General features: G+C 41.6%; 3 protein-coding genes across 8 annotated transcripts in view; 2 read left to right on the top strand and 1 right to left on the bottom strand.

Annotated features, from left to right (window-relative positions):
* The first annotated feature begins 640 nt into the window (after window positions 1-640).
* CCNC (cyclin C) lies at window positions 641-19,409 on the top strand. Of its 2 annotated transcripts, XM_042812533.1 has the most exons (12): window positions 641-721; window positions 1,377-1,483; window positions 6,858-6,942; window positions 7,173-7,242; window positions 8,826-8,877; window positions 11,621-11,676; window positions 12,928-12,963; window positions 14,211-14,302; window positions 15,002-15,069; window positions 15,383-15,462; window positions 17,474-17,592; window positions 18,103-19,409. In XM_042812533.1, the coding sequence occupies exons 1-12, from the start codon at window positions 690-692 to the stop codon at window positions 18,155-18,157; spliced, it is 852 nt and encodes a 283-aa protein (XP_042668467.1). In that variant the 5' UTR covers window positions 641-689; the 3' UTR covers window positions 18,158-19,409. The 2 variants fall into 2 exon arrangements, with proteins under 2 accessions (XP_042668467.1, XP_042668475.1); XM_042812541.1 differs by lacking the exons at window positions 641-721; window positions 6,858-6,942 and having other exon boundaries at window positions 1,402-1,483.
* A 1,946-nt stretch (window positions 19,410-21,355) lies between these two features.
* TSTD3 (thiosulfate sulfurtransferase like domain containing 3) lies at window positions 21,356-24,721 on the bottom strand. Its single transcript, XM_042812553.1, has 4 exons — window positions 24,631-24,721; window positions 24,294-24,464; window positions 23,522-23,681; window positions 21,356-22,234 (listed from the first exon to the last, which is right to left on the bottom strand). The coding sequence occupies exons 1-4, from the start codon at window positions 24,719-24,721 to the stop codon at window positions 22,171-22,173; spliced, it is 486 nt and encodes a 161-aa protein (XP_042668487.1). The 3' UTR covers window positions 21,356-22,170.
* A 1,419-nt stretch (window positions 24,722-26,140) lies between these two features.
* The window catches only part of USP45 (ubiquitin specific peptidase 45), a 52,789-nt gene continuing 51,009 nt past the window's right edge, over window positions 26,141-27,920 (top strand). For 4 of the 5 annotated variants that reach the window (XM_042812051.1, XM_042812028.1, XM_042812065.1 and 1 more), the window contains exon 1: window positions 26,142-26,208. The gene's annotated coding sequence lies outside the window, so the exon portion shown is untranslated. Of the gene's footprint in view, window positions 26,209-27,920 lie in introns of all 5 variants that reach the window. The other variant, XM_042812032.1, reaches the window with a different exon arrangement.

Genomic DNA, 27,920 nt, shown 5'->3' with positions numbered 1-27,920 from the left:
TGGTGCGCAAACAGCCAAGGCAGACTTAATTTTCTGAACAAATAAGTTTCGTCAGACCGCACAAAGACAGTCTCCACGTGCTCACGGGTCCTGACAGCTGTTAGCAGCACAGAGGGCCAGCCAAAAGTTCGCCCACCTTGCTGAGGCCCCTGACAGATGTTCTGCCAGCTTCTATGGGCGCAGTGACAGGCTGAGGCTGCTGGTGGACCAGGGAGGCTCTCCCAAGGCTGCTGCCAGCTGCTGTCCATCGGTCTGGTGTCCAGGCATCCTTCCTCCTTGCACTCACCCTCAGCCCTGACGCTGGGGCTTGCAGGAGGGACGAGTTTATACACAGGCAGACCCGCACCCTGCCTGGTGCAGGAAATAACCCCGCAAACACCTTCCAGGCTCTGAAATCATCGCTCCCTTCCCCTGCGGCCTCCACCACCGCACCCACGCGCAGGTCCAGGCCCAAACACACGCCCCACACCGGCCGGGTGCCGCCGGGCACGTTGGGGGGCCTCCCATCGCTGCCCCGCCGGGCGGAACCCGCGTTCGGGGGAACGCTCCGCAGCACCGCGTGTTGCCGCCCGGCGGCGGCGGAGCGGGCACGGGGCGGCAGCGGCCGCCTCCTTCCTGGTGCCGGCGCGGGGGCGGCGGCGCGGCGGGGCCGGGGCAGCGCAGGGCCCGGGCGCCTCCCACGGCTCCTCATGGCCGGGAACTTCTGGCAGAGCTCGCATTAGTGGGTGCCGCGGCCGAGGGGAGGGAGGGCGGGGAGCTTCGCGGTGCCGTGTTTTGGCCGTTCGTTGCCCGGCTCGGGGATGCGGGGCCGTTGGGGGCCTGCGGGGCGGGCGGGAGCCCGGAGCCGGGCCCGGCTGTTGAGGCGCGGCGGTGGGCCCGGCCTGCGGCTGCGAGTAGCCTCGGCTGGAGGTGAGGGTGGGGGTGAGGGTGGCTTGTCTGGGTGACGGTCAGCGAGGGCGGTGTTGGAGCGGTGGTCGGTGCCAGCCACGGGGCAGCTGGAGACGGCGGGTGGGATATATTTATCTTCAGCTGTGGCATGTTGAGGGTTGGGCTGCGTGGAGTACCGCATTCTGAGGACGTTGGGCTCTAAATGGATGCCTGGGGTGGGCTAAATATAGCATAAAGCTTTCAAGTAATCATCAGAGCACAACTTCTCTGCAGTCGGTTTGATTCTCTACAGCTATAGGCTGATCTCAGTCCGTGCTGGTGTTTTTGCAGATGCCTAACTTGTAAAACCCTAGGGATTATTTGCTTGAGGAGTTTGCCCATGGCTTGGCTAAAGGTCACTAGGCCTTAGCCCCCAGCTGTATTCTGTTAGTGTGGGAGGCAGTGTAGCATTGATAAAGAGTTACTAAAGTTATTTTCCTTCCCTTCAGTTTACAATGGATTTTGGATAAACAAGATCTACTGAAGGAACGCCAAAAAGACTTGAAATTTCTGACTGAAGAAGAATATTGGAAGCTACAGATATTTTTTACTAATGGTAAAATTGGTTTACTTTTATTTGTGCCATCTTATTGTATAGTATCTGCTGTGTCGAGATGTAAGTGGCTCAGAGGATGTGGTTTTCTGTACTACATTGCATATAGTTTCACAATGTGTTTTAACAAAGAGTTGGAATGCCTACAACATTTATTGTTCAGTTAACTGTGTTAGCTCAGGAGGAATTACATATAACCTGGCTGCATATGTAATATGTTAACCTGTGGTAGGGCAAAACATAGTACAGTTCTGATTTTCAGGACATTCTATAAAAAAACCCAAAAAACTAAGAGAAGCAAGGAGAAGCTGGTAAGCTAGCATATTAAAGGTTATTGATGACAGTAAATGTCGAGCTGTGATCTTCTGGGGGATTATGTGGTAAGTATTTTAGCCAATGTGTGCAGTCCTGTTAAAAAGTGAAGCTCGGAATCTTGTTGTGTTCAGTTATACTCTTTGAAACCTGCACAGTTGCCCATGTCTGGGCCCATGTGGCTGATTCCCCAGCAGTGGGTGGCTCTCAAATTGCGCAGTGTTGTCTGCAGCCTGTTCTCCTAAAGAGTTTGAGGCTTGTCTATGAAGTTATCTAAGACGTGGTCCTGCAAAGCATTTAACCCTGTGAATAGCTGCATTGTAGTTTATCAGGTTACACAGACGCTTAAACTCTTTCCTATGCAATTGTCTGACTTATAAGAAAGAAAAAAAATCTCCTTAGGAGAAGGATATTGCAAAGCACTAGTTTGCTTGCAAACAGCTGTTTGAATACTTTTCATAGCTGTACATAGAAAGTGCAGAACGCCTATCTTTTCAGCTATCTAAAAGAAAAGTTAAATGACTTCACCAAAGCTACTGGAAGAACTTACCTATATACTGAACTGTAACTGTGAAGGACACTTAGCCCAGCTTCTTTCTTAGGTTAATGGTTTCTGTAATAATTGAGTATGCTCCAAATCTGATTTCTGTTGATATATTTTCATTATTGCTTATATAGCATCAGAAAGTCAAGCAAACAGTGATTTATCAGTTTGATCAATACCTGATGTTCCTTGAGGTTAAAACAGTTTCATAGCTTCCCAATGCAAAAAGAAGAAATAGGATACTCGTATTTTTAAAACTGTATTTGTGTTAATTTTCACTATCGTTAATTATGGAATGTGCCCTTTTTTATGTTCCACTTCAATGATTTTCCTGAGTAAACTCTTACAAACTGCATAGGTCACTCTGAAAGTGATACCTCCTATTTATTTCCATGGAAACTACAACAGATACCAAGAGCACAATAACCCTATTTGATAGAGCAAATTCTCACCTACAAAACATTGTTTTTCAACAGTCACCACTATTAGCTATGCATTTTCACCAGTGATCAACTAAAGCTGGATTATCACGTTTGTAAAAATCTGCACCAGCAGAGATGACCCACTGTTTCACACCTGCTATGATGGCATTGTTGCTAGGGAAAATGTTGCCCATGCAGTCCATCTTTCATCCATTTGAACAGGTGGAAATCAGAAGCTACGAAATCCAGACTATACAGTGACTGTTGTAGGTTAGTCCAGTCAAGACTGGCAGTGTGCTCCATAAAACTGGTATGGGACCTAACATTATCATGTTGCAAGAAAAGAATTGATTTCTTTGTCCTGACTACAGAGGTTTGAGCCTTCAGCTTAGTTAGCATCACAACACAGCAGTCAAAGGTGATGGTTTCTTCAGGTTCCAGGAAATCCATGAGGATCACCCCTTTCATATCCCAAAAGACAGTGCACATCTCTTTACTCACTGGTACTGCATCTTGAACTTTGATGGGGAATCATATGTTACTGCATGGGAACTGTTGAGTCATGGCCTGAACCGCTGATTGAGCACCTGGGAAAAGGACTGGTCAGCCCTGGGAGCACAGGTGAAGGCAATTCAGCTGTGCTACCAGAAGGGGTGGAGCCTGGCTGCACCTCTCTTAGACCTCATTTAAGGGCTGACTGCTACTGTGGAAGGACTTCTGGTTGGAGATTCCTCCCTTGTGGAGTTTCCCTTGTGAGCCTAGATCTTCAGAGATAGGTGAGCACTTTTCCTTTTTCTTTGTAACACCTTTTCATCATGTTGATTTTTTTGATTGTTATAGTCACCGCTCCATGGCCTTCCATGTTGACTGTGGCTTGTAGCGGTGACACCGCATCTTGTCGCCAGTAATGGTGCAGTCCAGGAAATGGTCACCCTCAGCCACCTATTGATTCAGTGGGTCCTAACAAACTTGCATAATGTGCTCTTTCTGCTCGTGTGAGAACATTCGTGGTAATCTACCTGGTATAAATTTTGTGATATTGCACCATTGCTTCCAGTGCCTTGAAGCCAATATTCAGCTTTGCACACCATTCCCTCTTTGTAATCTGTCAGTTAATGCAGGTGTGCTGATAGAGATGCTTTTCATTTTGTGGTATGACAGCTATACAAGGCTGTCTGGAACGTGGCTGGTTGTAGAATCATAGAATGGCTTTGGTTGGAAGGGACTTCAGATATCATCTAGTTCCCAACCCCCTGCTGTGGGTAGGGCTACCAGCTGCTAGATCAAGTGGTAGATCCTACATGTCACTGCTGAAATGCACCAGCCACTGCCACGCTTTGCTCGCATCCTCTCCATAAATGTTCAGTAAGCATCAGTGAATGTCATTGGGTGCCATTTTTTCTTCACGGAGGAATTCAGTTCCACACCTTTGTTTCATACGCACTTCCATGTCAGACGCCATTGTGTCAGAGTGCCCCTCTGCTGCCATCTGTCACATGGCAACAGAATGTAACAGAATATTGTTGGGAAGATTTAACCTCTGGTACGATGTCGCTAATATCTACCTTAGATATCACAGGCCAACATAGTAAAATAGGAGAAGCAGCCCTCATAGATAAGCTAAATCGTTTGTGGTTGTCTTTTTCCTTGGTTCTCCGTGCCTTTTCTAAAGGAAGGTTGCTGACCCATGGTAGCTGGAAGAAGGCTGCCTGCCCTGAGCATGTGTGCATGTATGAACATGGCATGCCCTGGAGGGGATGGTGTTGCTAGACTGTCGCATCTTCTGTGGTCAAGAGGGATACTTTCATGGAGAGGACAGTGTGGGGATGTACTGTGCTGATGGTAACTCATACAGCAGTTGCCATATTTGAGCCCTCAGTGTGTGTTGTGTTTTTTTACCTGCCTCTGAATTGGGGACCCTATTTTAGATATATTGAGCCTTTCACCTGTTCTGCATTATCTTGATATGGCTGTGAGTCTTGGCTGTGACATGTTGATTCTGCTTAAGGAGGTGGTTGTTTCCCAAAGTAACCTGAAAATTACCTGAAGGGATAATTTCTTGCTGCCTCCCCATTTGAAAACAGTTGCTGTAGATCAGTAACTGATTGTGTGGCCATAAGAGCTATAGAGAGGGAAAATTATCATATTCTAAGCCAATTCAAACATGAGAAATTAATGTTGACTTCTTTCTTTGGATCATAGAGTTTTAATCGAGTTTTTGGATGAAAAGCCTATTAAATGATTTCTCTTTCTGGTTTGGTGCAGAAGCTGTAATGTTTGCATTATGGGCTACTCAAAACTTCTGAATTGAAACCAACATTTTTACTTAAAAACCAAACAAATAAAAACCCTGAAACTACTTATTTGGTAAACATGAGGGAATAAATAATAATCCGATAGCTTCCTTTTTTTTTTTTTTTTTTTGGTTTTTTTTTCCCAAAAATTTATTACAAGTACTGGAATTTTTCCTGGCATATAGAAGCTTCCATTTCATTTAATCTCTCTAGGCTTTTGTCCATTTTTTTTCCCCTAAGCCTCACTTGATTTTTCTCTGACAGCAGATGGCCTAACTGCTCCTGAAAAATCCCATGGGAACAAGAAACATATTTGGAGAATTCTGTTTAGCTTAATGTTTGGATTATTCTGATGCCCTAGTAGTAGGACAGCTCTGTAGCCCCGTGGTCAAATCAAAGTGAAAAATCCTTTAAGACCTCCCAGGATACACTGATAAGTATTTTAATATTTGTGTAGGCATTCCATAGTGGACTTAACCTCCTTTCTGCAGTGTTGCTTGTGAGTCCTACTGTTGGTGGCAAGCTAGTCTGAATTAGGCATCCTTATTTTTAGGAGAAGAGTGATATGACAGTGAAAGAACTTAAGTGACTTTGGGCAATTGTGGTGGGTAACTAATTAATTTTTGTGCTTAAAAAACCAACCAAACAAACCCAAACTATGTTGCCAATAGTCAGTGTTGGTCAGGGTGGTTCTTCTCCTACACTGGTCCATTTTCTAGCCAACAATGCTCTTGGTATTTACATGTTTTAAATTGCTGCAGTGCTCATTAAATGAGAGCGCAGTGCGAGCCTGGATATTCCCAAGGAGGAAACAGTGGTTGGGGAAAAAAGGACTTTTAAAAGTTTTTGTATGCTTAATGGGAGACTAACTGTAGCGTTTATTGACAATGGAATTGTTGCTTTTTCCATCAGTGGTTGCTTCCTGGATAGATGCTTGCATATACACTTGTATATTACTTGTACTTAAGTGTATATTCAATGATCTTTTTTTTTTTTTTTTTGGACGTTTCTGGTGAGGGAGGAAAACAAGAGTCTTCACACAGCCAAGCCTTTCTCAGAGTAATGGCTGTGAAAAAAATATGGGAAGAATAACAAGTAACAACCTTGTGTTTGTCTGTGTTTCTCTCTGTCGTTTTCTATATCCAGCCCCAGCTCTTAATCCCAGCTTGATGCATCTAATTTGCTTGGCACCTTTCCTTTGCCTGGGAGGCCAAACAAGAGCTACCTGCACAGATGACACCAGGATTGTTTCTTGGCCAACTGGCAGAGGACTACTATGATGGAGCAGCTGACTGCATCCTCTGGTCTCCCACCCCCTCTCCCTAGACTAAATATGTCATTTCTTTAACACCTGCTGCCTCTGCCAAATTTAATGACCATGTTTGTGTTGGCAGCTTTAGTTGTTTGAAAAGCACATCCATTTTGCATGGCCCTGAAAAGCCACAGACTTACATTTCAAGTATTTGGATTTCTTTTGCTATGAAATGGAATATTCAATATTTCACCCTTTTAGATTCGCATTGCCGTCTACTTAAAATTCATGGACTTTGTATACGATGAAGTCGAGTCACTTTTCCTTTTTTAAAGGTGTCCACAAGCTTCATGAGGTGGTAGTACTTCTTCACCTGCAGGTCTGTAGGTTTGCAGCTACATACTGTTTCACCTGAGCAGTGTATGAGGACGCAAGGAGAAGGCTGTGTTACTGCTCCTTAGAATCCTCAGTACTAGCCGTGTTCTGAAATCCTTTGCTGTTTGGTGTCAAATTTTTTATAGAAACACAACTCAAGCTTTTTTTTTCTTTTAAGTTATCCAGGCTTTAGGTGAACATCTTAAATTAAGACAGCAAGTTATTGCCACTGCTACAGTCTACTTCAAGAGATTCTATGCCAGGTAGGACTGTTTATTATGATGGTACAGGAATAAAACGTGTCAGGCACATTTTGGTAGCCCTTTTAAATTTTGTGTTAAAAAATAGTGCCACTTTTGTTTTCTGGATGGTGTAAAGCTTTTATGCTAGTAAAAGTTAACTTAAGATTTCAAAAGGAAGTGTGGTGCTCTTAATAGATTAATCATTCTACATGTGTGAAACAACATATTATAATTTTGTTGTAACATTTCAGATATTCCCTAAAAAGTATAGATCCAGTATTAATGGCTCCTACGTGTGTGTTTTTGGCATCCAAAGTAGAGGTATGAAGTATTACAATTTTTTAATGTGAAATTATGTGATGTATGAAAGTGAAAAAACATTCAGGACTTGCAGAATTTTTTGTCATTCTTCATGCTGTGGGGGTTAAACCTTCTGGGTATTTTTTTGTATGGATTTCTATTGCAATTTAAGAAAAGGAGACAGAAGGCCTTCAAACATTTTATTTAATATTTGATCTTTCACATTTTTGTCTGAATTACTAACCCTGAAGAGCCTCTGGAAATTGGAAAGATTACTTTAAATGTGTGTTTTGCTATCAGTGCTTACGTATTTATGTACAGTGTATCTTAAATTGTGCAGTTTTTGCTTGAGTCTCCTTTCTCCTGTGCTTTTCCTTCTTGTGCTTACTCAAATTTTAAAACAAATTTGATTTTTCTTTTCTAATTATCTTTTTCCTTTTCTTATAGTGAGGGATCTTCAGAGTTTACCACACTTTCATTACTTGAATGAAAAGCATGTTGTAGCTCACGTGCTGTGTTTGAGAAAGATCTGATCCATTAGGGATAGTGGTGAGAAGGCCTGAGTCCTCCACCAGTGGAGGTGAAGGTCCACTTTGAGGGTGGCTAAAAGTTAGCATCAGCTAGGCCCTGTTCCTAGTTTTCTAAGAAATGGGAGAAGCTTTTCAGCAGTTTGAGGAGGTTCTGCATAATGGAAAAAAAAAATCATATTGGCAAATCTGTGCTATGTTAGCAGTTATGATTTTAGAGGAGGAACCCAAATACCTAGAAGCGGTCCTACTGAACTGATGTTTATGTGTGGTACTGTTATCTGTACAAAAGCTCTGATAGCTTTCAGTGTTTGAAAGAGATAAAGGAAAGGAGAAAGGCACAGAACATGGAGAGAGTATTTTTTTTATCATCTTGTTGATTAAGCCTTTGATGAAGTCTACTCGTGTAAGGAAAATATGTCCACTTACACTCTGTGTTACAGCAGCTGTTAGGAGGCATTGCAGCCTTCCTGATGCTAAGGCTTCTGCATCTTCAGAAGGCAGATGTAGCAGTAATGATTCTTGTATGTGCATCTCCAAAAGGAAAATTTCTAAGTAGAAATTTTTGACTTGCTGTCTGCCTCAGTGGAGAACCTAAGGCTTCATGGAAACATATTTAGAAAAGTTAGTTAATGACATCCTTATAAACATGGTTTTCTTTCCAATTAGTCTAAAACCAGCACACCTTATTGAAGCTCTTTTGATTGTTTTATGTGTAGATTGTTAGCAAACTAATCTTCAGGTATTGTGGCTGTAGTACTTTTCATATACGTTTACTATTCTTCATTCTTCATAACTGAAAGGACAAAGTAATAAATGGAAAAAACTTTTTTACCTAGGTCATGTAATTTACTCTGTTTACATTAATTCAAAAAAAAAAAAAAGGGTGGGGAAAAATGAAATACAGCATAAAGAAGCCCAATTTAGTAAGAGGCTGTTTTAATTTAATAATTTATTTAATATTTATTTAATAACTATTTAATTTATTTAAATTTAATTTAATAATTAATTTAATAATAATAGTGGGATAAGCAGTATTTCTGGTGGTTCACCTCATTTAACCTTCTTTTTCTTCAGGAGTTTGGTGTTGTTTCAAATACAAGGTTGATTTCTGCTGCTACTTCTGTGTGTAAGTATTAGTGATTCTCATTCCGCCATAGTTAGGTATCTCTGTAGAGAGATTGGACTTTTTTTTATGATAACTATTTTTATTAAGTCATGGGTGGTTACACATTGGCTGCTCGAAGCCAGTTAAATCCATTTAGTATAAGTAAATTTTTTTAAAATATGGAAACAAAAGACTCTATTAGTTCTTGTTGATTCTGAATGGAGCTTGTAAGAAGCATAAATAAAAATTAAATACCAAGGCCTATAAAACTAGAGTAGTGAACAGACTTCTGAGCTACTCAAAGATAGAACTGGGAACCTAGGTATTTATTTGCTTATTTTGTCAGGTATGTTTCCATGAAAGTACCTCTTTGTGGAAGTTTCGGTAGGCTTCATGCCTCCTGAGCTTTTTAATCCATTTTTTCCCCTGCCATAAAACTGAATTTCACACAATATTTACTTCTAAATATATTTTATAACGTATATATTGTTCGCAAATAAAGATGCAACAAAATCACACTGTACTTACTTTACTTTCTCTCTTTCCCACTTTATATTTCCCATTTCCTGTAAATTTCGTGTCAACCACTGAGATCTTAAAGCAATGGCTTCCTTAACTAAATGCTGTAATTTGACCCAGAAGGTCCAGCTGCTCTCAAAAGGCTATTCCTCATTATGCTCTTCAAAATGTAGGTCAGTGCTTTCAAAATAGCTCTTAGCTGCTGAGGGGACAGGTGACCAGCTGCATCTGTAGCCTCCACATGCAGTAACTATATCAATCCATGGGGCTGGCTGTATGACAATTCTACCACCAGAAACTGAAACGTGTCTTCAGTGCCAGCCTGACCAAGACCAGTACTAGATTTAGCGAAGTGTTGCTATTTTTATAGCAGAAGCATCTCCAAGCACAGATCTGTGTGACTGTTTTGACGCATGAATGAGAAACTTAGATGGATTTTAGTTGATTCTGCTTAGTCGTCTGCTGTTGAGCTGTGTTGTTTCTGAAAGTTCCAGGGCTCGGAGTCTTGTAGAAGTTGATTCTCATGGTTTTTCCTTCAGACCTAGGATTCCTGTGCGTCCTGATGGGCACTTGGCATTTCGTGGAAGTGGGAACAAATAAGCAACAGGCTTTTTCCTTGCATTTTTATGCTTATATTCTACCTACTCTTCCTGTACTACAGTTGCTTCATCAGTACACATCCTTTTTTTTTTTTTTTTTTTTTTTTTTTAACAGAAAAGGAGTAAAAAGATGAGAATAGTCAAAGGAAGCTAGCAAAAGAGAAAACAGCATAGTTGAGGTTGACTTGCTTTTTGTTAGGTAAAAACATTGGAACTTGTAGCACAGGCTTCCTTTGTAAGGAAGATATCTCGGATTTCTTGCAAGCTCTTCAAAATCTTTTCCCTGTGTTTATACAGCTGACTGAAAGGACAATTTCACATGGTTCCATCTCCAGCTTGCTGTATGGGGGGAAAAAATGGAAACAAAGTAGTTTATTTTTCCCTATTTATCTCTTTAACTTGCATGCTACTTGAGATGTCTGTTTTATTCATTCTTCTGTTATCTTGAAATAATGAAAATTTCCAAGCAGTGGACTAGTCTTACTGCCCTACAGCAGTTTTTCTAGTAAAGTCCACAACAGATCTACACGTTGAAGTTTTCCATCCAGAAGACTGATGTTATCTTCCAAAGTGAGTGGCATATGGATTCCCTGGAAGTAGCATCAATTCGTAGTTCACTGTCTGTCACTAACATAAGCAGTACTGTCCATTTCCAGGATGCTAAATGTTACTTGATTTCTGTGAAGGCTGAGGACTTAAAATCTTTAAGATTCACTTGCTGAAATCTCAAATCTATATCTTCAAGAGTACTTAATTTTCTTTGCTCAGTAATCTGATTTTACTCTGTTTTTGCCACTTAACATAATTCTTAATAGTGCACTGAATAGCTATTCTTGTAAAATGTATGAGGCTACTGAAGTATCTAAATGATCTAAATTGGGGATCGTCATAAGCTAGAACACTGAGGATATAGATGTTATTTGGGCATTGTCTTGAAGGCAAGAGCTTCTTGAATTGTCATATGCCTAAACAGCTGCTTTTGAGTGGGAAAAACTCAAGGAGAAAAACACACTTGAAAAGTGGTAGTCCAGTGCCTAAGGCATTTATCTGCAGCATGTTTAATTGGCTTTTTGATTTGAATTTGAGCCTGTTTTTTGCCTATGAACATCTTTCTACCAGGTGCTTACAAGATCTCCCTCGGCTGGGTTCTTCTCCTTCCTACTCCACACCCGGCCTTACTTTCCTAAGACTCTGTCACATGCTTTACGATCTTGCTTGTTGAAGGATCAAAAAAATTGCAAAGGAAAATTCCATTTGAATTTAGTCTTGGAGGTGAGATCCTAAAATGGTCTCTAGATTGCAGTGACATCGGTGGGCAGGCAGCCCTGTGTGCATGGTTACTTGCAGGAAGTTAGTGAACTCAGACATCTAGTAGTGGTAGACTAGAAGATTTAATTGTGCCCAAAACATTAGACAAATCTCTGGCTGAGTAACTGTGAAAACATGGGTTTGAGACCTATTTCTCTTGCCCTGTCAGAACCTTAACTCTTTAATTTAATTTTTAATTTTTCTCTTTCAAAACCATGTTTTTATATTGCAAGCAGTTGTGCTTCCATGTGGATTTGAAGGGCTCTATGCAGGTGGATTAATAGAATGTGAAAGAAGTTAAAGTGCATCATTTTTAACATGTTTTGTCTTTACTGTAGTGAAAACTAGGTTTTCATATGCCTTCCCGAAGGAGTTTCCTTATAGGATGAACCATGTAAGTATGCTGTACAAACTATAACTTGATCAAAATGAATGAAAAGACCAGTAATTCTTAGGAGGAACTCCTCTCCTTTTAAATTCTGAGAAGGAAATATTTTCATGCTAATATACGGAGTTGCTTGTATTTAATTTTGGATAGATTATCAAGAAAGATATTGTAATAAATTCTGTATAACTTCCTTTCTCGAAGTTGCTGAAAGGAATGCCATAAAGTGAGTGTTTAAAATACCGATGTTATACAGTGTGATGATAAAAGAGATTTGGCTTTGTCTCCCCAAAATATTCTTGTTTACAAGGACGTTGCTCCAGGGAAAATAAATAGTCCTGGCACCTGAGATGCTTCCAAGTTTATATGCAGCAACAGTTGGCTTACAGGAAGCTGTTTTGTTTTTGCCTATAAAATGTAATGTTTTTTGAAAAATAACTTTTTATCTATTATTCAAAATTTAGATTTACTAGTGGGTTTTGAGACATCTTCAGTCTCAGTCTAATAAATTCTATATGGTTTTCTTGAAACCAGTATTGATTTATGCTGTAGTGTTTTGGAGGAAAATACTTGTAATTTTTCTTTAGATTGTGATAAATGCTACCTGTTTGTGATTTTTGCCTTTCATCCTATTTAGAAAGCCAAATAATGTGTCAGGACATAAAGCATTTAAACTGCTTTCAGTAAAACCACACTGCTTTTTTACAGATAAAGGCAAATGGAAATATGTTTTGGGATACTGCTTATCCATAGCAAAAACAGTCCAGTCTTTTGCTCACTATCACTAACTCTTCACTGCCTCCATGGAAAAGGACTTTTTTTTTTTTAATTGCTACAATTGGACAGAATATTTCATATGAAATTAAATATGAAAATACATGAAAGGGCTGTTTGGCATGTTAGTAGCCTGCTGAAGAAACTCCAGTTCTACAACAGGATTTCTTGTATTGCTGTTAAGTAGAAACTGTGAACAAATTTCTGCTGTCAGGTGTCAGAGCAAGTCAGACAACTACAGTCCTTCACAGTAAACCAGATATGAAACATTCAAATGGATTGTTATGACTGGGGTTCAATTGTAATGACAATGCATAATCATAATTCCATTTTGTTTGCTTTTGTATATCCAACACTCCTGAATGCATTTCATATAAAACTACAGGTGCTGAGAATTCCTTTGTATTCATAATGTTAAGCTAGATGCCAGTTCTTTCTATTGTCTGAAACATGCTGCAGTTTAATTGTGATTTTACTTCTTTGCAGATACTAGAATGTGAATTCTATCTCTTAGAATTAATGGTAGGTGAGTTTATTTGTTTTCACTGACACCTTGGTTTACTCTTTATTTAAAATGCTTTTAATTTTTTACTATGGAATGTGCATGATGCTGTTGTCATCTTTTTTTTCTTCCTCCTGCTCTAATTTTAGAATGGTGCTCATGCAAGTCTAACATTTATAGCATTCTGATGAAAATTACTCAACAGAAAAAATGCATATTGTAGTAGTGGAGATAGGAGTATGTATTGCTCACTTTTGGGAAGAGTAAAACATAAATTCTGTTTCCAGAACTGCTTTTTATATAAGAGAGGTAATTGTATATTATGAAGTCCTGGAACAGAGACCAGGATGTTGGTGTATTTGCCTAGATGAATGGCAAGTCAGGAGCATAGAGTTGTATTCCTACTGTGCCCTCTTGCTTGGGGGGAAAAAAAAAGTTATGCAGGAGTCCAGCTTCAGCAGAAGGTGTGGGCAGCTGCCACTCAGGCTGGTCTATAAGTTGGTAATCAGAGTAACCTGCTAGCAAGTCAGATGCGGGTTTGAGTGCTGTGAGCAAGGAACTGAATGTAGGTCCTCGTGCTTTCTGAGGTGCTGCTGAACCTACTAGAGCAGTGTGTGAAAGGAGTACAACATTACCTTTTCTTGCAGGCACTTTAAAGGAAATCAGCTATAGCTGCTTTTAATAAGGGTTACTGTCCCACTGCTCTGTTTTATGGGAAAGCTCAAAGGATACGGCCCAGACTTACAGGGCTCAGGTAAAGTAGCACCAAGTCTCCACAGTTGGATTTGAATGCAGCTTTTCCCTGTAACGCGCGTGCAGTTGGCTGCTTTCAGTCAGGGTTATTCCTTCTTGCATACACCAACATGGGTCTGGAAAGGAGGAATTCAAAGACCTGGAAAATTTTTTTCTGCTTTCCAAACTAGTGTCAATTATTTTGGCATGCTTTCCATGTATGGTATTTAGCGACAGACTGCTTTCTGGCAGTGTTTTGTATTTCCAAGTGGGAATTACGGGTTTGTAAGCAGATGAGGTTTCACTGTGTTGCAGATGTGGCTTTCTGCGTCTCTTGGGGAAAAGACATTGACAGACTGGCATCCATGCTGTATAATGGTATTCTAGAGAGAACAGTGCCCTCATTATGGTAGGGTTAGGTGTCATAATGCTGCTTTAAAAGTACAGTAATTGATTTGTAAATCAAGTGTTTTTAACAAGAACTGACAACACATTCTGCATTGTAATTTGAGTTTTATCTTGACATTTTTCCTAGGACTGCTGTTTGATAGTGTATCATCCTTATAGACCTTTGCTTCAATATGTGCAAGATATGGGCCAAGAAGACATGCTGCTACCTCTTGCTTGGTAATGAAGACAGCGGTTGATTTTAGTGTTTCCTTTCAGCAAGAAAGCGAGTGTTTAACAGTTATGCCTCAGAGATGGCTAAGCAGGCTAAATAATACAAGGGGTATACAAGTTAACCTATGCATGTATATGTCACTGGCTTAAATTACTGTTTTTAACCCTGTAATGCTTTTTACTTTGAAATGCTCTAGTTTTTATTTTTAGAACAGCTCCAATAGCACAGTTTTTTTACACTGTTACATTGTGACTTCGTATAGACATTAGCTATTTTTCTGTTAACATCATCTTTTGGTAAAAGCAGAATGCAGTTTTGTTTCTTAAATTGGTTAAACAGAACTCCTTAAACATCTTAATTGTTTCTCAAATACAGACAATAAAAATACTACCTTTATTTTTGCCCTAATTTGCTTATTTATGGAACAGGGATAACTATTTTATGATGGAGGTGAACACACTGAAGGATTACATTGATGTTACAATATAGTGTTTCCAAACAGACTTCTGCTGTGACTTCAAAGAAAACAATGGATGTCTTCAATAGGCTTTTACTGAGGAAGAGATCTTAGTTTCTCTGTTTTGCCTTGCAGACTCCTACCATTTGATTAACTGATACCATTTGGGTAACTGATAAAATGTTTATAAACTGGCAGCAGTTTATGTAGTCTAAAAGAGGTATTGTGCTCTCTTTGTTTCGCACAGGAGGATAGTGAATGACACATATAGAACTGATCTTTGTCTGCTGTACCCTCCTTTCATGATAGCTCTAGGTAAGTAACAAAAGTAATGTCTCTGTCACCTTTAAAAAGATGCCTTCTGTACTTTGTCCCATCAACAAGCATTCCTTAAAATGCTCTCATAAGCTTCTCCAGTTTGTATTTCATACAGTACTAATAGCATAACTTTGCAACTTAGAAAGTCTTGAAGAAAAATCACATTTAACTGTTGAATACCGGCTGAGATTGTTTGCAGAGGGAGTGAAGAACTCTGAACTCTATAGAAATTTGCCTGACTGACAAAAATAGTGTTTCTAAATGTATGAAGAGTGAATCATTGAGTATCTCCATCATCTGATATTTGCAGCTTGCCTACACGTGGCCTGCGTTGTCCAGCAGAAGGATGCAAGGCAATGGTTTGCTGAGCTATCTGTTGATATGGAAAAGGTACTCTCGTTTTACCTCCTGCCCTTTGCTATGGACTGACTAGAAATGTTAGCCATGGTTAAAACCTGTTTTGCATGTGTAAGATACTGATTTGAACTTCATTCAGCAATTGCATTATAGACTATTGAAATTAGGGAGGAGAGGAAATGTCAGGTCATTTGGGTATCACCCTGCACTGAAAGACAAGACTGAACCTCTGCATAAGGGCAGAGCATTGCTGCTGTTGCCATTTTACAGACTGAAATAGAAAACAAATATCTTGTGTTTTTTTTTTTTTTTTGCCAGAAGAAAAAGAATTCCCAATATTTATCGTTCAAGATTGAACTATATTATCATTTTTAAATTTTAATGTACATAATTTTCTGATTTACCTTTCAGCATTGTGCCTACGAACTGTCTTTTTCTTCCTTTCATTGCATGTATAAAACATTGATGCTTTCAGGATAACGGGGGCTATGACTTTATTCAGTGTTAAGCAAGGGTGTTCCAAGATGCTGCAGATGAGTTCCCTGACCCTGCAAGATGCATGTCAAATAATCCACTACATACATTTATCAGATTTTAAAGTGCAGTTTTCTCATACCAATAATGTTCCTTAACTACTTCCTTTTAAGTCTTTAGTTGACTTTCTGAATGCATACATCTGTAACTGACGTTTTGCTCCTGCAAGAAAGTCATGCTCAATATATGCTCATTCTCATTCCCCTTATCACACTGTGTCACTCTGCACATATTTTTCAGTCTAAGTTTATTTTTTTTGATCCTGAGTGTTCAAAATGGAATGGCAAATGTAAGAGAAGGTTTATGATTGCTCTCTCTGCCCTTGATTGCCCTTCATCTCAATAGTGATATCCCTGCTTTGGATTTGTATTCCAGAGTTTGCCATGTATTTAAGCACAGTGTGAATGCTGTGATGAATCAAATCTCTGTGAACTACACTGTCAGGCATGCAAAAGCAGATTGGCAGCACAGGAGAAACAATCCGTGTTTGACATGTAATGTTATCATAAGCTTGATGTTGAACATGTTTCAGTGTTTAAATGTCTCTGTTCTCATACCAGTGACTACAATCTAAGCTTGAATTTTATTATTTTTATATTATTATTATTATTATTATTATTATTATTAACACCATGGACCTCCTAGCCAAATGTAACTTCTGTTTCAAGGATATATATTGTTCTAGTATTTGATCAAAATCCATAAACTGGGAAGAAGTCCACTTCATTAATTTAGTAAGTGGTGAAACAAATAATGAAGCAAACATGGTTTGATTTTTTTTTTTTTTTTTTTTTTTTTTTGGGTGGTCCTGTATGAAGCTGGAGTTAGACTGGATCCTTGTGGGTCCCTTCCAACTGAGGTTATTCTGTGTTTATCCACCTTCTATGTAAAATATTGCACTAGAAAATTAACAGGAAATTAATATGGCCTCCAAACTGGTAGAGAATATGTATACTTCTGGAAATTGAATTTGAAAATTCAACAATTTTTATTATAAAGTATTGAGACACTTCTTAGCTCTTTATTTATTTACTTATTTATCTATTTATTTATTTATTAATTTTTGGAAGTAAAGAATTCAGAGCAGTGTTGGTTTCATTTGTTTTTAACACTGTGCCCCTGGTCGGTATAGAACACAGACAGTAATCATTTGTAATCCGTGATCATTCAGCTACAGACATGTTGCCAAGTGTCCTTGTTTTCCCAGCAGTATAAAGCATAAGCAGCCCTTTGGCTTTAGGAGGAGAAATGGTTGATACAGTGGGAAGGAAATGGAGTGGGAGAGAGAGAACGGTTCTGTTCAGGCTTCAGTTCAACAGTTAAACCAAAAAACTCTTTACAGAAATGGTTGGTTGCCAGACCGGATAATATCAGAGGCAGCTCTGTTTCTAATGTGAAAATTGTGCTTCTTAATTTGAGGAATGGTTAATTAACTGTACGCTGCAAATGATGACATAAATACCAAAGTCACTATTGTGATTGACCTAAAATCTAGTTTCTTTCAAATCAGATTTTAGAAATAATCAGGGTTATTCTGAAGCTGTACGAGCAGTGGAAGAACTTTGATGAGAGGAAGGAGATGGCTACTATTCTTAGCAAAATGCCTAAACCAAAACCACCTCCAAACAGGTACTGTATCTCCATTACTTACTGCACCTTTCATATGGAAAAAATAAAATACTCTCTTAGGTATGATGATATGTTTGAGGCATAGTGAATGATAGTGCACTGCAGGCTCTTCTGTTGTAAATGTGCAGTCTGATTGTTTAGGAGGAGAATATTTGCTCTTTTGTGGAAAAGCATTAATGCAATTAGAATCCGATCAATACAGTTTAAAAAGAGAGTGTTAGGTCCAATGACAGAGCCTGATTCTTTAGAACTGTGCCTGTTTGATGTCATGTTTAATTACTGTGATTAAATATCAGTATTTGGAACCTGCACATTCAAAATCTATGCACAAGCTTCTGTTACGGGAACTTAGGAAATGTTGATTTCAGGAGTGAATTCAGGATGGAGCTGCATCGGAGTATTTTGAAATTACTGTTCAAATACACAAATGTTTTTCATTTGCAAAAGACAGAAATGCAGGATGGTGCTGTTGTTTTGAGACGTGTCTTTTTGTGTTTCTCTTCCAAACAGTGAAGGAGAACAGGGTCCAAACGGTAGCCAGAACTCTAGTTATAGCCAATCTTAAGACATTCCAAAGAATTTCTTTACGGACCACTTTGACTCAAGACATCCTGGGATCTTTCCTGTGTTCATGAAATGGACAGAATTTTTTAATAACATCTTTGACAAAGAACTTGAAGAGTAAATAGCTTGTTTGTGTCAAGCATTTTGGAAGTTTTTTCTTTAAAACTGCATCATTTTCTCTGACGCTGGAGCAAAAGTACTAAGATTTCTCAGTGTAAGGAATCAAATATTAAACCAAGCTGCAAAAGGGTAATTCTATCCACTCAAAACAAATGGTTCATTACTGGTTTGGTTTGCTTTGAGAAAATTGTGGCTTGCCATTAAAAGTGATTTTTTTTTTTTTAAGAGTGTTCTTGAAGCCTAAGTGTAACTATATTAATGACCTGTGTTGTCTTCATTTTGTTTGTGACTGAAGGAGGGTAGTGCACTGTATGTTAAACCTATTAATTACCTAGGGATTTGGTGATTTATTTTTTTTTCCTATCATCTGGATTTTCTAACAAGTGAAAACAGTCCTTCAGGAGCAAAGCACAGAAGAATTTGCAAAGAACGGTGTTAGAGTTTTAATGAAAACTGCAGGGAAGAAATTCAGTTCATTTTTGGGGGTTAGGAAGATGCTTGTTTTACTCAATAGATGTACTTGGATGTTTTTGCCTTGAAGCCTAGAAGCCCAACTTACCAGAAAAGTGCAATATGTATAGTGATTCTGCAGTTTTCCTAAGCATTTCAAGCATTTGGAATTTAAAAAACAAAACACCAACAATTATTTTTTTTGCATGTACTGTGTAAGTACAATTGGAGTATTTCACAAACAAATACAAATCTGGCTATGATTGGTTTTCTTATTTTTATTTTTTTCTTTTGTATAAAAGATACACACTGTTAGTCTGCCTTCACTGTTAGTGTGAATTTGTGTGGCTCATTGAAGAGGTTATTTAAGAGGATCAAGTTTTTGGTGAGCTTCATACTGGCTAATTTTAATTGTGATCTTAGGAGCAACTCTTTAGAATAACTGAAATGGGATTCCTTGGTTGACTGCGTGCTGGAGAAAATGAGATTCCTTCAAATAGAAGGCCATATCCTGTGTTCCTTACTCAGGCAGATATCCCACTGAAGTCAGGAATTGGCCTAAATCAAATGTAATGATTTTTTAGCTAACTTCCTTTCTAAATAATTTCTGTACAACTTCATTTTGAATAAGAATGCTGATTTGCCCGACTATAAAAATTGAACAATAAAACAAAGTGAAGTACCGTTGTTGTCCAGCTTCTCCTTTCCTCAAACACCACATTTCGCTGGTTTAAAATGCTGGGGAGGGTTCTACAAAATCTTTTGTGATGTTTTGACTCAAAAAAACCTGACCCATTAAAAGAAAAGTGATCTCTGTTTTTGTAGATAATATCCCTCTGCAATTTGCACCTTGTTCACTGAAACAGAGTGTATTTATATGCAGCCAGCATGGCTACTTGCATTTAGTACTGTTCTAGTCATTTTTGTAAAAGATTAGGTAGTAAGATCCAAACCACTTTAATAAGATAGAAAAAACACACTGTGGGCTTTGCTACTGCTGTTGCCCTTCAACTGTACCTTTATAGACACCTAATTGATGAAGTGGGTTTGGATATTTGTCTTTGGTGCTTGAAGCCTAGAATGTTCTACTTGTGATGTGCACTTGGCAAGTAAAAATAAATGCACACTGACTGCTGTATGGACTTCTTAAGTATGAGCTGTTCTTCAGTTAAACATCAGTCTTTTCACATCTATCACACATCCCTCAAGCTTTTTTTATTTATTTAATTGGGGAACTTTACACAATTAAGAATGGACAGAGTGAAAAGTTTTCTCACTGCTAAAGAGCCTTTGCAAACTTTTCTTCACACCTTTATCTGTGTGATCTAAATCTCAGAGCTAAAATATTGGGCACTTGATGATAACTAGAGGCATCTGAAGTAAGTACTGTCAGGATGATGATGGTATTACCATCTCTGATTCCAGTGTAAGCAGTGAAAGGCAACAGAGTGAGGTCAAAGGATCTGAATTCAGTGATGAGAATTACAAAACCTGTTTAAGCAGCTTGGAAACTGTTAGACTACAGAGAAAAAGGTTGGTAAATCTATTTCTATATTTTAATTGTATGTTTTCATTATTTTAAATTGCCTTTAAAAGGTGTTTAACAGTTGAAATAAAATCTACTACTTACATTAAGATTTCTTAATGCACTGCATTAATTAATTCCACAAACCTCCCGCTCAGTTTCTCATCGTCATCCGACGAGGCTGGATTCTGGGGAAGGCTTTCTTCAGGAGCAAAATACTTCTGCCCTTTGTGCTCTGCCCCTACCTGCCACTCATTGAAGTAACACTGTACTGAAGGACTCCACTGTGCAGCTGCTAAAATGCCAACTGGTCTGTGCCAAAGAATGTGATTTTGGTTTTTTTTTTCCAATTGGTAACAATTCTGCCCTTACTAAAAGGCTTGTTTCTCTTAGCTTCTTTCTTCCAAAATTTAATTTCTTAATAGAATTTAGTTTTCTAAACCCAGAGAATATAGGATCTCTTGTTATGATTGGTTTGGTTCCCAAACAAAATTTGAAGGTTTCACCATATATGGTACTGTCCAATAGTATGTGAAGAGTCAAAAAATCTCAGAATTCAAAGCTGCCAGCTGGAGCTGATCCTCTCAGAACAGGCGCATGAAAAGCTTGGTGGATGGAAGACACCCGAATTTGTCCTCAACAAATTCCCTTCTAGGGAAACAGGATGAACAGTGCGAGTGGCAAAATGGTGCTTTGGGAAAACTGAGTTAGAGTTTAGGTAATGGAAGGGGCCTCTTAACGTAGGTGGAGTTCTGGTGAAGAGCTACATTCAAGTATTACGTATGTATGAATGTGCATTAATGAATCCCTGCGTAACTCCATATTACCAACAGCTTCAGCAGGCTATTCTGAGTCACACATAAGAAATTTGTAAACAGATGATGCTACATGAACAAATGTCACAGAGGTGAGACAGTTAGTTGCTAATTCTCAGAGCAGAACCAGAAATCTTGCTCTTTTTTTCCAGACATCCCGCAGAGTCGTAGGCTTCTGCAGTTTTCTATAGGCTTTAATTCAGTTCAGAGCAATTCAGCTTTGCTAGTTCCCTTGGACTGCTAACAGCATTAAAACAGACAAATAAAAAACCCAATCCTTAGAATTATGACTATGCAGCTGTATAGGTGGGATGGGATGTGTTGGGTTTTTTTTTTTTTAGCATTTCAGATGTACAAATTAATATACAGAGAAGAAAGCAGGGAGTTAGGTAGCTTCCTTGGATGCTTCACATTTTCCAATCTAAGATGATTACATCTCCATAATAACAACTTCAAGTAAATATAGACAAGTTCTCACTTGATACTGAGCTGCTAAGGGAAAAGAACAAGTTGACTGAATGCTATTGCATTTTGTGCTCAGAAGCAGACCTGTGTATGTAAATGGACATACTTCTAAAGTAAGGAATCACACATTTTGAACAGCAAGTCAGTTTCCCATTGTATGCTCTTGATAACATGGCAAAAACTTAAAAATATAGCTATACATGAAGAATAATACACCTGTGCTTAGGACACTTACAGCAATTCCATTAAACTGCAGTTATTCTAAACAAGCTACTCAACATTAAGTTTTTTGGGAAGGATAATTTTATGCATGCTATCACCATTTATTTAAAGTCATAAAGCAAATCATGCCAAAATCCTAGTAGCCAAAAACATTAAAAGTCTTGTCACTTTCTTCCAGCAAATAACGTCGTGCAGACTAAAGGCTGAACAAATTTAACATCTTCTATTCATCTCATAGAACTTAATTGAAACAAAGCAGTTAATATGCATGGCTAATGAAATGCCCATTTACATGAGGGGAAACGTTTGTATTCTGAAAGTGGAATGTGGGTAGTTTGAATGCTAAAATCTACAAAGCATCCTGATAAAATCTACAAAGCATCCTGAAGGTGGGGCAGGAGCTGGAGGATGTCATCTTCATTTTTTCTCTGGAGATTCATGTTTTGCCCAGTCCTCAAGGCCACCAGCATAGTGCTGAACTCTGAAAGTATGCAGAAGATAAATATCATAAAGGACTCTCCTATCAATGTAGGAAAAGATAGGGAAGAGAAGTCACAGAAAAAAAGCACAAAGAAATTATTTTAAATACACTTGCACATTATACAATGAACCAGCCAGAAATAAGGGAAGTCAAACACTGCCTGCATCTAAACAGTATATTGTGTAGGCCATTTCTTCCAAATAATGCAATGCTGGAGATCAAACATCAAGCAAGTAGTGGCAGATGGATCAATTAAATAGCTTGCCAAGGAACTCACTGTAGTGGGACATTATGTGACATTATGCCTAATACTTCAGATGTTATGAAGTAAAAACACACAGGTCTTTAGTCTCTTGCAAACATACATGCTATACAGATCTGACATAATCCTGGGAAAAAACAGTCGTGAAGTTAACAGTCTTAAAAAAGAAACACCATGCAAAACAATCCTTCAGTTAGGCAGTATGAAAAACAGGTGACAAAGGTTATTTTGCACTTATTTAAACGGCAGATTTATAAAACAAGAGCATGGTTCCACACTTTCGACTATAATTGGCAGAAATACTCCAATTCTTGAATTGCTGCTCAGCAAAAACATGGGCAAACAATCAATTTTTGAAATTTCTGCAGCCTTCTAGTCAGTGAGATGCCTTCTGTTGAGACCCTAACAACTCCACCAGTCAAATGCTACCATGTCTTTCACTCCGTCAATCTTGCTGTCTTTTTCACTAGTCGCTTCACTACTTTGTAAACAACACACTGCTTTACTGAAAGCCATACTGAAAGTCATATTTTATCACCGTGAAATGTACAGGTGAATTGTACAGGTGGAACAGCAGTTTCACAAAGGGTATGTTTTCATAAACTATCCAAGATTTTACTTGTACCAAAATAAAAACTATTCTACCTTTCCAGTCATCCTGCATGTGAAGATTAGTGTTATGATGCTGTACAAGTGGCATCTCAGCAAGGAATAAGTAATAAGTAGAAAGTCCTTCCAACACCAATGTGGTCCTGCAGCACATGGAATCACTTCCAGCATAAAAGCAGAGTTGGTGGGGGTTGTTTCACAGGATGCCTCACTTTGCTGTAACACCAAATACCATCTTTCAAGGTTCAGTGAGGACATGAAAAGGTACTGTTTGGCAGTTCTCTACCTGTAAGATTAAGCTCTTCATTCCACGTCAAAAATATTACTCACACCCATTGGAAGTTGAGAGAGAGTTCTGCTGCACTTACTGGAAGAGGTCATAGTAATTTCATCCTTATGCATGATTTCATGCTTACCTGCTGAAACCCAGGGATGCAGCAAAACTCAGTGCTTGTCTACTTCTTGTTCCTGCAAAGCAGGAGAAAACCACATGGTCTGACTTGGCAGGCATCTTCTGATTGTACTGCTCCCTAAAGTCTGCTGGATTCATCTGCAGAGCTTCCACTAATTCATTCACTGGGAAATAGAAAAATAAAACAATACAGAAAGTCTCACTTATTCTCTGTCCACCAGCAGATCTACATTCTAATGTTTCGAATTCCTCTGGGAAGATCTGGGCTCCACTGCTCAAGAAAGACAGGGATTTTCTAGACAGAATCCAGTGGAGGGCCACAAGATAATTATGGGCCCTCCATATGAGGAAAGGCTGAGAGACCTGGGACTGTTCAGCCTGGAGAAGACTGAGAGGCAATTGTATCAACGCTTATAAATATCTTAAGGGCAGGAGTCAAGCAGATGGGCCCAGGATCTTTTCAGTGGTTCCCAGCACAATTAGTACAAACCAAACACAGGGATTTCCATACAAATAGGAGAAAAAATTCCATAACTCTGAGGGTGACAGCACTGGCACAGGCTGCCCAGAGTGGCTGTGGAGTCTGTTTCTCTGAAGAAAGCAAGACCCACCTGAACTCCTTCCTGTGCCACCTGCTGTAGGGAGCCTGCTTTAGTGGGAGTGAGACCAGATGATCTCCAGGTCTCCTCCAAACCCTGGCGTTCTGCGATCATGCGTCCATAGCCTTGCCAAATTGCACCAACAAACATTTCCAGGCAGCAGTGCGAGTATCTTACATGGTATGTTGATGGACGCCGGGATTTTCCCATCTCTCTCAATCTCCCACCTCTCTCGAACATCGATGTGGAGGACGTTTGCTTTCTTCAGGTTCTTGAGCTCCTGGTAAGACACGCTACTCTCCCTGTCGGAGCAGAGTCTGGGGGAGGTGACATGTACCGCCCTCGGCTCTGTAAAAGCAGCACAGCCCGTGAGCGCACGCCGAGCTCCCCCCTGCTACCGGCAGCAAGAAAGCGTGAAACACTTCCTCAAGCTCCGCGCCTCGGGTGATCCCGGGCCCCGCCAGCCGCCAACCGCCACCCCGGTCCGGGCTCCCCATGCCGCACCCTGCCTCACCGGGTGCTGCCCCCCGCCGTCCCCAGCGGCTGCCGCCCGCCGCCCGGAGGGCCAGCGCCGCCCGGCACCGGCACCAGCCGCAGGCTGCCATACTTCCGAAGATGGCGGCGACGCCGGTCCGCCCTGCCCTGCCCTGCCCGCTCCTTGGGGCCCTCCCCTCCGGCAGCCACCGCTTTGGAGCGAAGGGATGAGGGACCCCCTCTCCTTCCACGTGTCTTTGTACGCACACCCCGTACCGGTGATGCCCGTCCTCAGAGGCAGGCGTGCTGATCATCTCCCTTCCTAAAACGAGGACTGTGTTTTGAGGGCTACAGTCTTCCCTAATGAGAATTTTCTTTTTCCAAACGAGAACAAAGTGTTCCTCAGAGCTGGAGAGTGCGACAGATCGAAGCTGGCACAAGAGCTGGTTCCCCAGCCGCCCTTCTGCCGACTCCCATATGGCCCCGTGACGGGCATTCGCAAATGTCTCTTTGGAGCAGCATAGCTATATGTGAGTTAAAGCTTTATGCACTTTCCGTTTTTAACAGAACACAGGGGGATGGAATGACTCTTTCGAGTCATGTTTCATGTGCGTACTTCTAAAATAGCCACCCAGGTTTCTGTGTGTTGCAGTTCGGACTGTAGGTATGAGTGGTAGTGCGTCAGAACGGTTTGCGCATGAGACACAAATTCACATCAGGTTGTATTTGTATGAATTAGTTTGTATGGCTTTGGTGTGACCTAGGATCACACATACACACACACAGAACACACTGCCCTGTGTGCAAAAGCTGGAACAACCCAGAGGCTGGCTTTTGAGGGATTAGTTTGAAGTCAGAGTGGCTTGAGCCAGCCAATTCCCATGGTTTCTGAAGGGACAGGACAGGGGATAGCAGTAGCCCAGCCAACGCTCCGTGCTGTGGTACTGCATGAATCACCATTTCCAATAACTTTTCCATCTTTTCTACAAAAGCAGCATACTTACTGTCTTCTCACCTTCGTGGTACTGCCATTAGCATGCACCCACCAAACTTACCCACTTTCCCACTCCCCTTAGCACCATAATCGTGCTTTACTGAGTGCTCTTGGCTTTCCCTGCTTTCACTTTACTTTTCTCTCTGGCTCTGACGGCTGGTGCTGTTCACATTTCATCCTTCCTCACTCCTGGCCTTTCGTTTTCCCTCACTACATGATATCTATAACAAGTCTTCCTACCGCACAGCTGTAACTTACCCGCGTTTTTCCTGGGATGGGCATAAAGCCTTCTGGTCTCACCGCACAGAGTTCAATCTGTGCTTCCCTAACCATCCCCTCAGCGCGTGTGCAACGCAGCCGCTGCAGGTCCTTGTTTTCGGAGTGCCCCACAGCACACCCCTTTCCCTCGGCGTCTCTAGAGCCACATTCCCCGCACGCTGCCCGCCCCAGGCCGGATCCTGCCCCGCTCACCCAGCGCCGGGCCCGGCCCCTCCGGCGCAGGAGGCGGCCGGGCCGGGCCCGGGGGCGGGCCGCGCCGGGCGGAGCGGAGCGGCGGGGCCCTGGCTGCGGCCCAACTTCCTCCGCCGCTTCCTGCCGCCGCCGTGCCTGGGCGCCCGCCGCTCGGTGAGTGCGGGCCGCGGGGTGGCGGGGAGGCCGCCGGCCGAACTCAGGAGGGCCGTGCCCGCGAGCGGCTCTTCCCGCCGAGCGGATGGCGCGGGGCCACGGCGCGGGTGCGGACCGGGGCAGGCCGGGACCGATCCGCTCAGCCATGGCGGCGGCCGGCGCCGAGACCGCGGCTTGGGGGAAGGGAAATCGCGGACGGGGAGACGAGGCGTCGGGTCTACGCCGCGGGGCCGGGCCCCAGGGCGACCGGCCGGAGATCCCCGTTCCCGGGGTTCCGGGCGGCGCTGCCCGGCGCCGCTCTCACGTAGCGGTGGAACGCGGCTGGTGTGGGCTCGTGCTGCCTCGCCGGCTGCCAGCTGCTGGTGTCCGCCAGCCGTCAGCGGCCCGAACGCGCTGAGCGTGCGGCGAGGTGAAAATAGCAGCATCGGGCCGGCCTGCCGACCTGCGGCGAGCTCCTCGGCGAGATGCCTGCGCGGTGAGAGGGAACCAGCCGCCGCGCAGTTGGTTGGGTTTAAGCATAAGCTGCGGTCACTTCGCATTAGGCGAGTGAGCGGGCGTGCTCCGCAAACGCGGCTGTGACACAGCGCTGCGGTCCCGTATCGCGATGCCGTCAGGCGGGCTGTGCGCAGCACTGACAGCGCAGCGTGTGCCGGCACGGGGTGGCGGGGAACCGTCGGTGCGCACCGCCCCGGGCCGGGCCTCCTGGGCCGAGGTGCGTGTTGGGGGCCGGGCGGCAGCCTGCCCGTGCTCTTCGTTCGTCGGGGTTGTGGGCCTGCAGACTCGTAGCAGCTGCTCTGCAGGGCGTATTTGGGTTCGTATTACGATTTTTTTTTTTTTCTTTTTAACGCGTGGACGTTCGCAGAACTTCAGTCCTTTGTCGTCTGTAGGCTTTACTTCAGGAGCTCACCCTGTTCTTGCTGTGGGAGTGTTGCCACTAATAGGATGTGCATGTGGCCGCATATTAAGCACAGGAGCACGAGAATAAACGTATGCAAAGTAGGAGCTGATAGCGTTCACTTCAGATATACTGTGGCATGTGGTCCTTAGGTACAAGTGAATTCTACTAGACAGACCTTTAGTACGTGAAGACTCAAACATTTCACCCCCCCAATTTTCTAGCATTTTAAATGGAAGGAGGGTAGTGGCATGCACATACACCAGATTGATGGCAGAGCATGCCTTGTAAAACCGTTCTGCAGCTTACTATGGTTGTAAATATTTTGTCAGATTTCTTCATGAAATATTGAAGAACTTGTGTTCTGTAGTTTTGTTTCTGCCTGATTCGCAGAAATTAAGCTGGCATCTCACAGTTCTGCTGCGGTACATCAAGGACAAGTCGTTCTACTTCAGGTGTGTTAGCAAAACAAACTGGGGCAATTTGTATGTAGGAGGGAAGTAGAATGAAATGCTTTGCTCTGTGCAGCAAGACTTTGACTTTCAAAGAGCTCAGACTAGTTTTTCATAGTCCTTTATGCTGTCTGTTCTACCACATCAATTAGCTCACTCCCACAGCTTCCAAGGTAGATGCAAAGCTTTGCGTGGTCTGTGGTCTTCGTCTTCCTGGGACCTGTTCCAGCTCAGGTGGGGAGGCTGTATGATACCAAGGCCTCTCAGCTTGTAGTGTGGGCTTCAGTCTGCCCTCTCAGGCGGTGTACTATAGCCACAATTCCTTTCTATTATGTGACTTGAAGAAAAATTATTTTTTAATTTTT

The sequence above is a fragment of the Centrocercus urophasianus genome, unplaced genomic scaffold (genome assembly GCF_019232065.1).
Source record: "Centrocercus urophasianus isolate 14NV4802_14NV808 unplaced genomic scaffold, USGS_Curo_1.0 seq_10, whole genome shotgun sequence".
In the NCBI taxonomy this organism is placed as follows: domain Eukaryota; kingdom Metazoa; phylum Chordata; class Aves; order Galliformes; family Phasianidae; genus Centrocercus; species Centrocercus urophasianus.
Note: the sequence above shows the minus strand (reverse complement) of the source record. Positions and strands in the feature narration are given on the sequence as shown.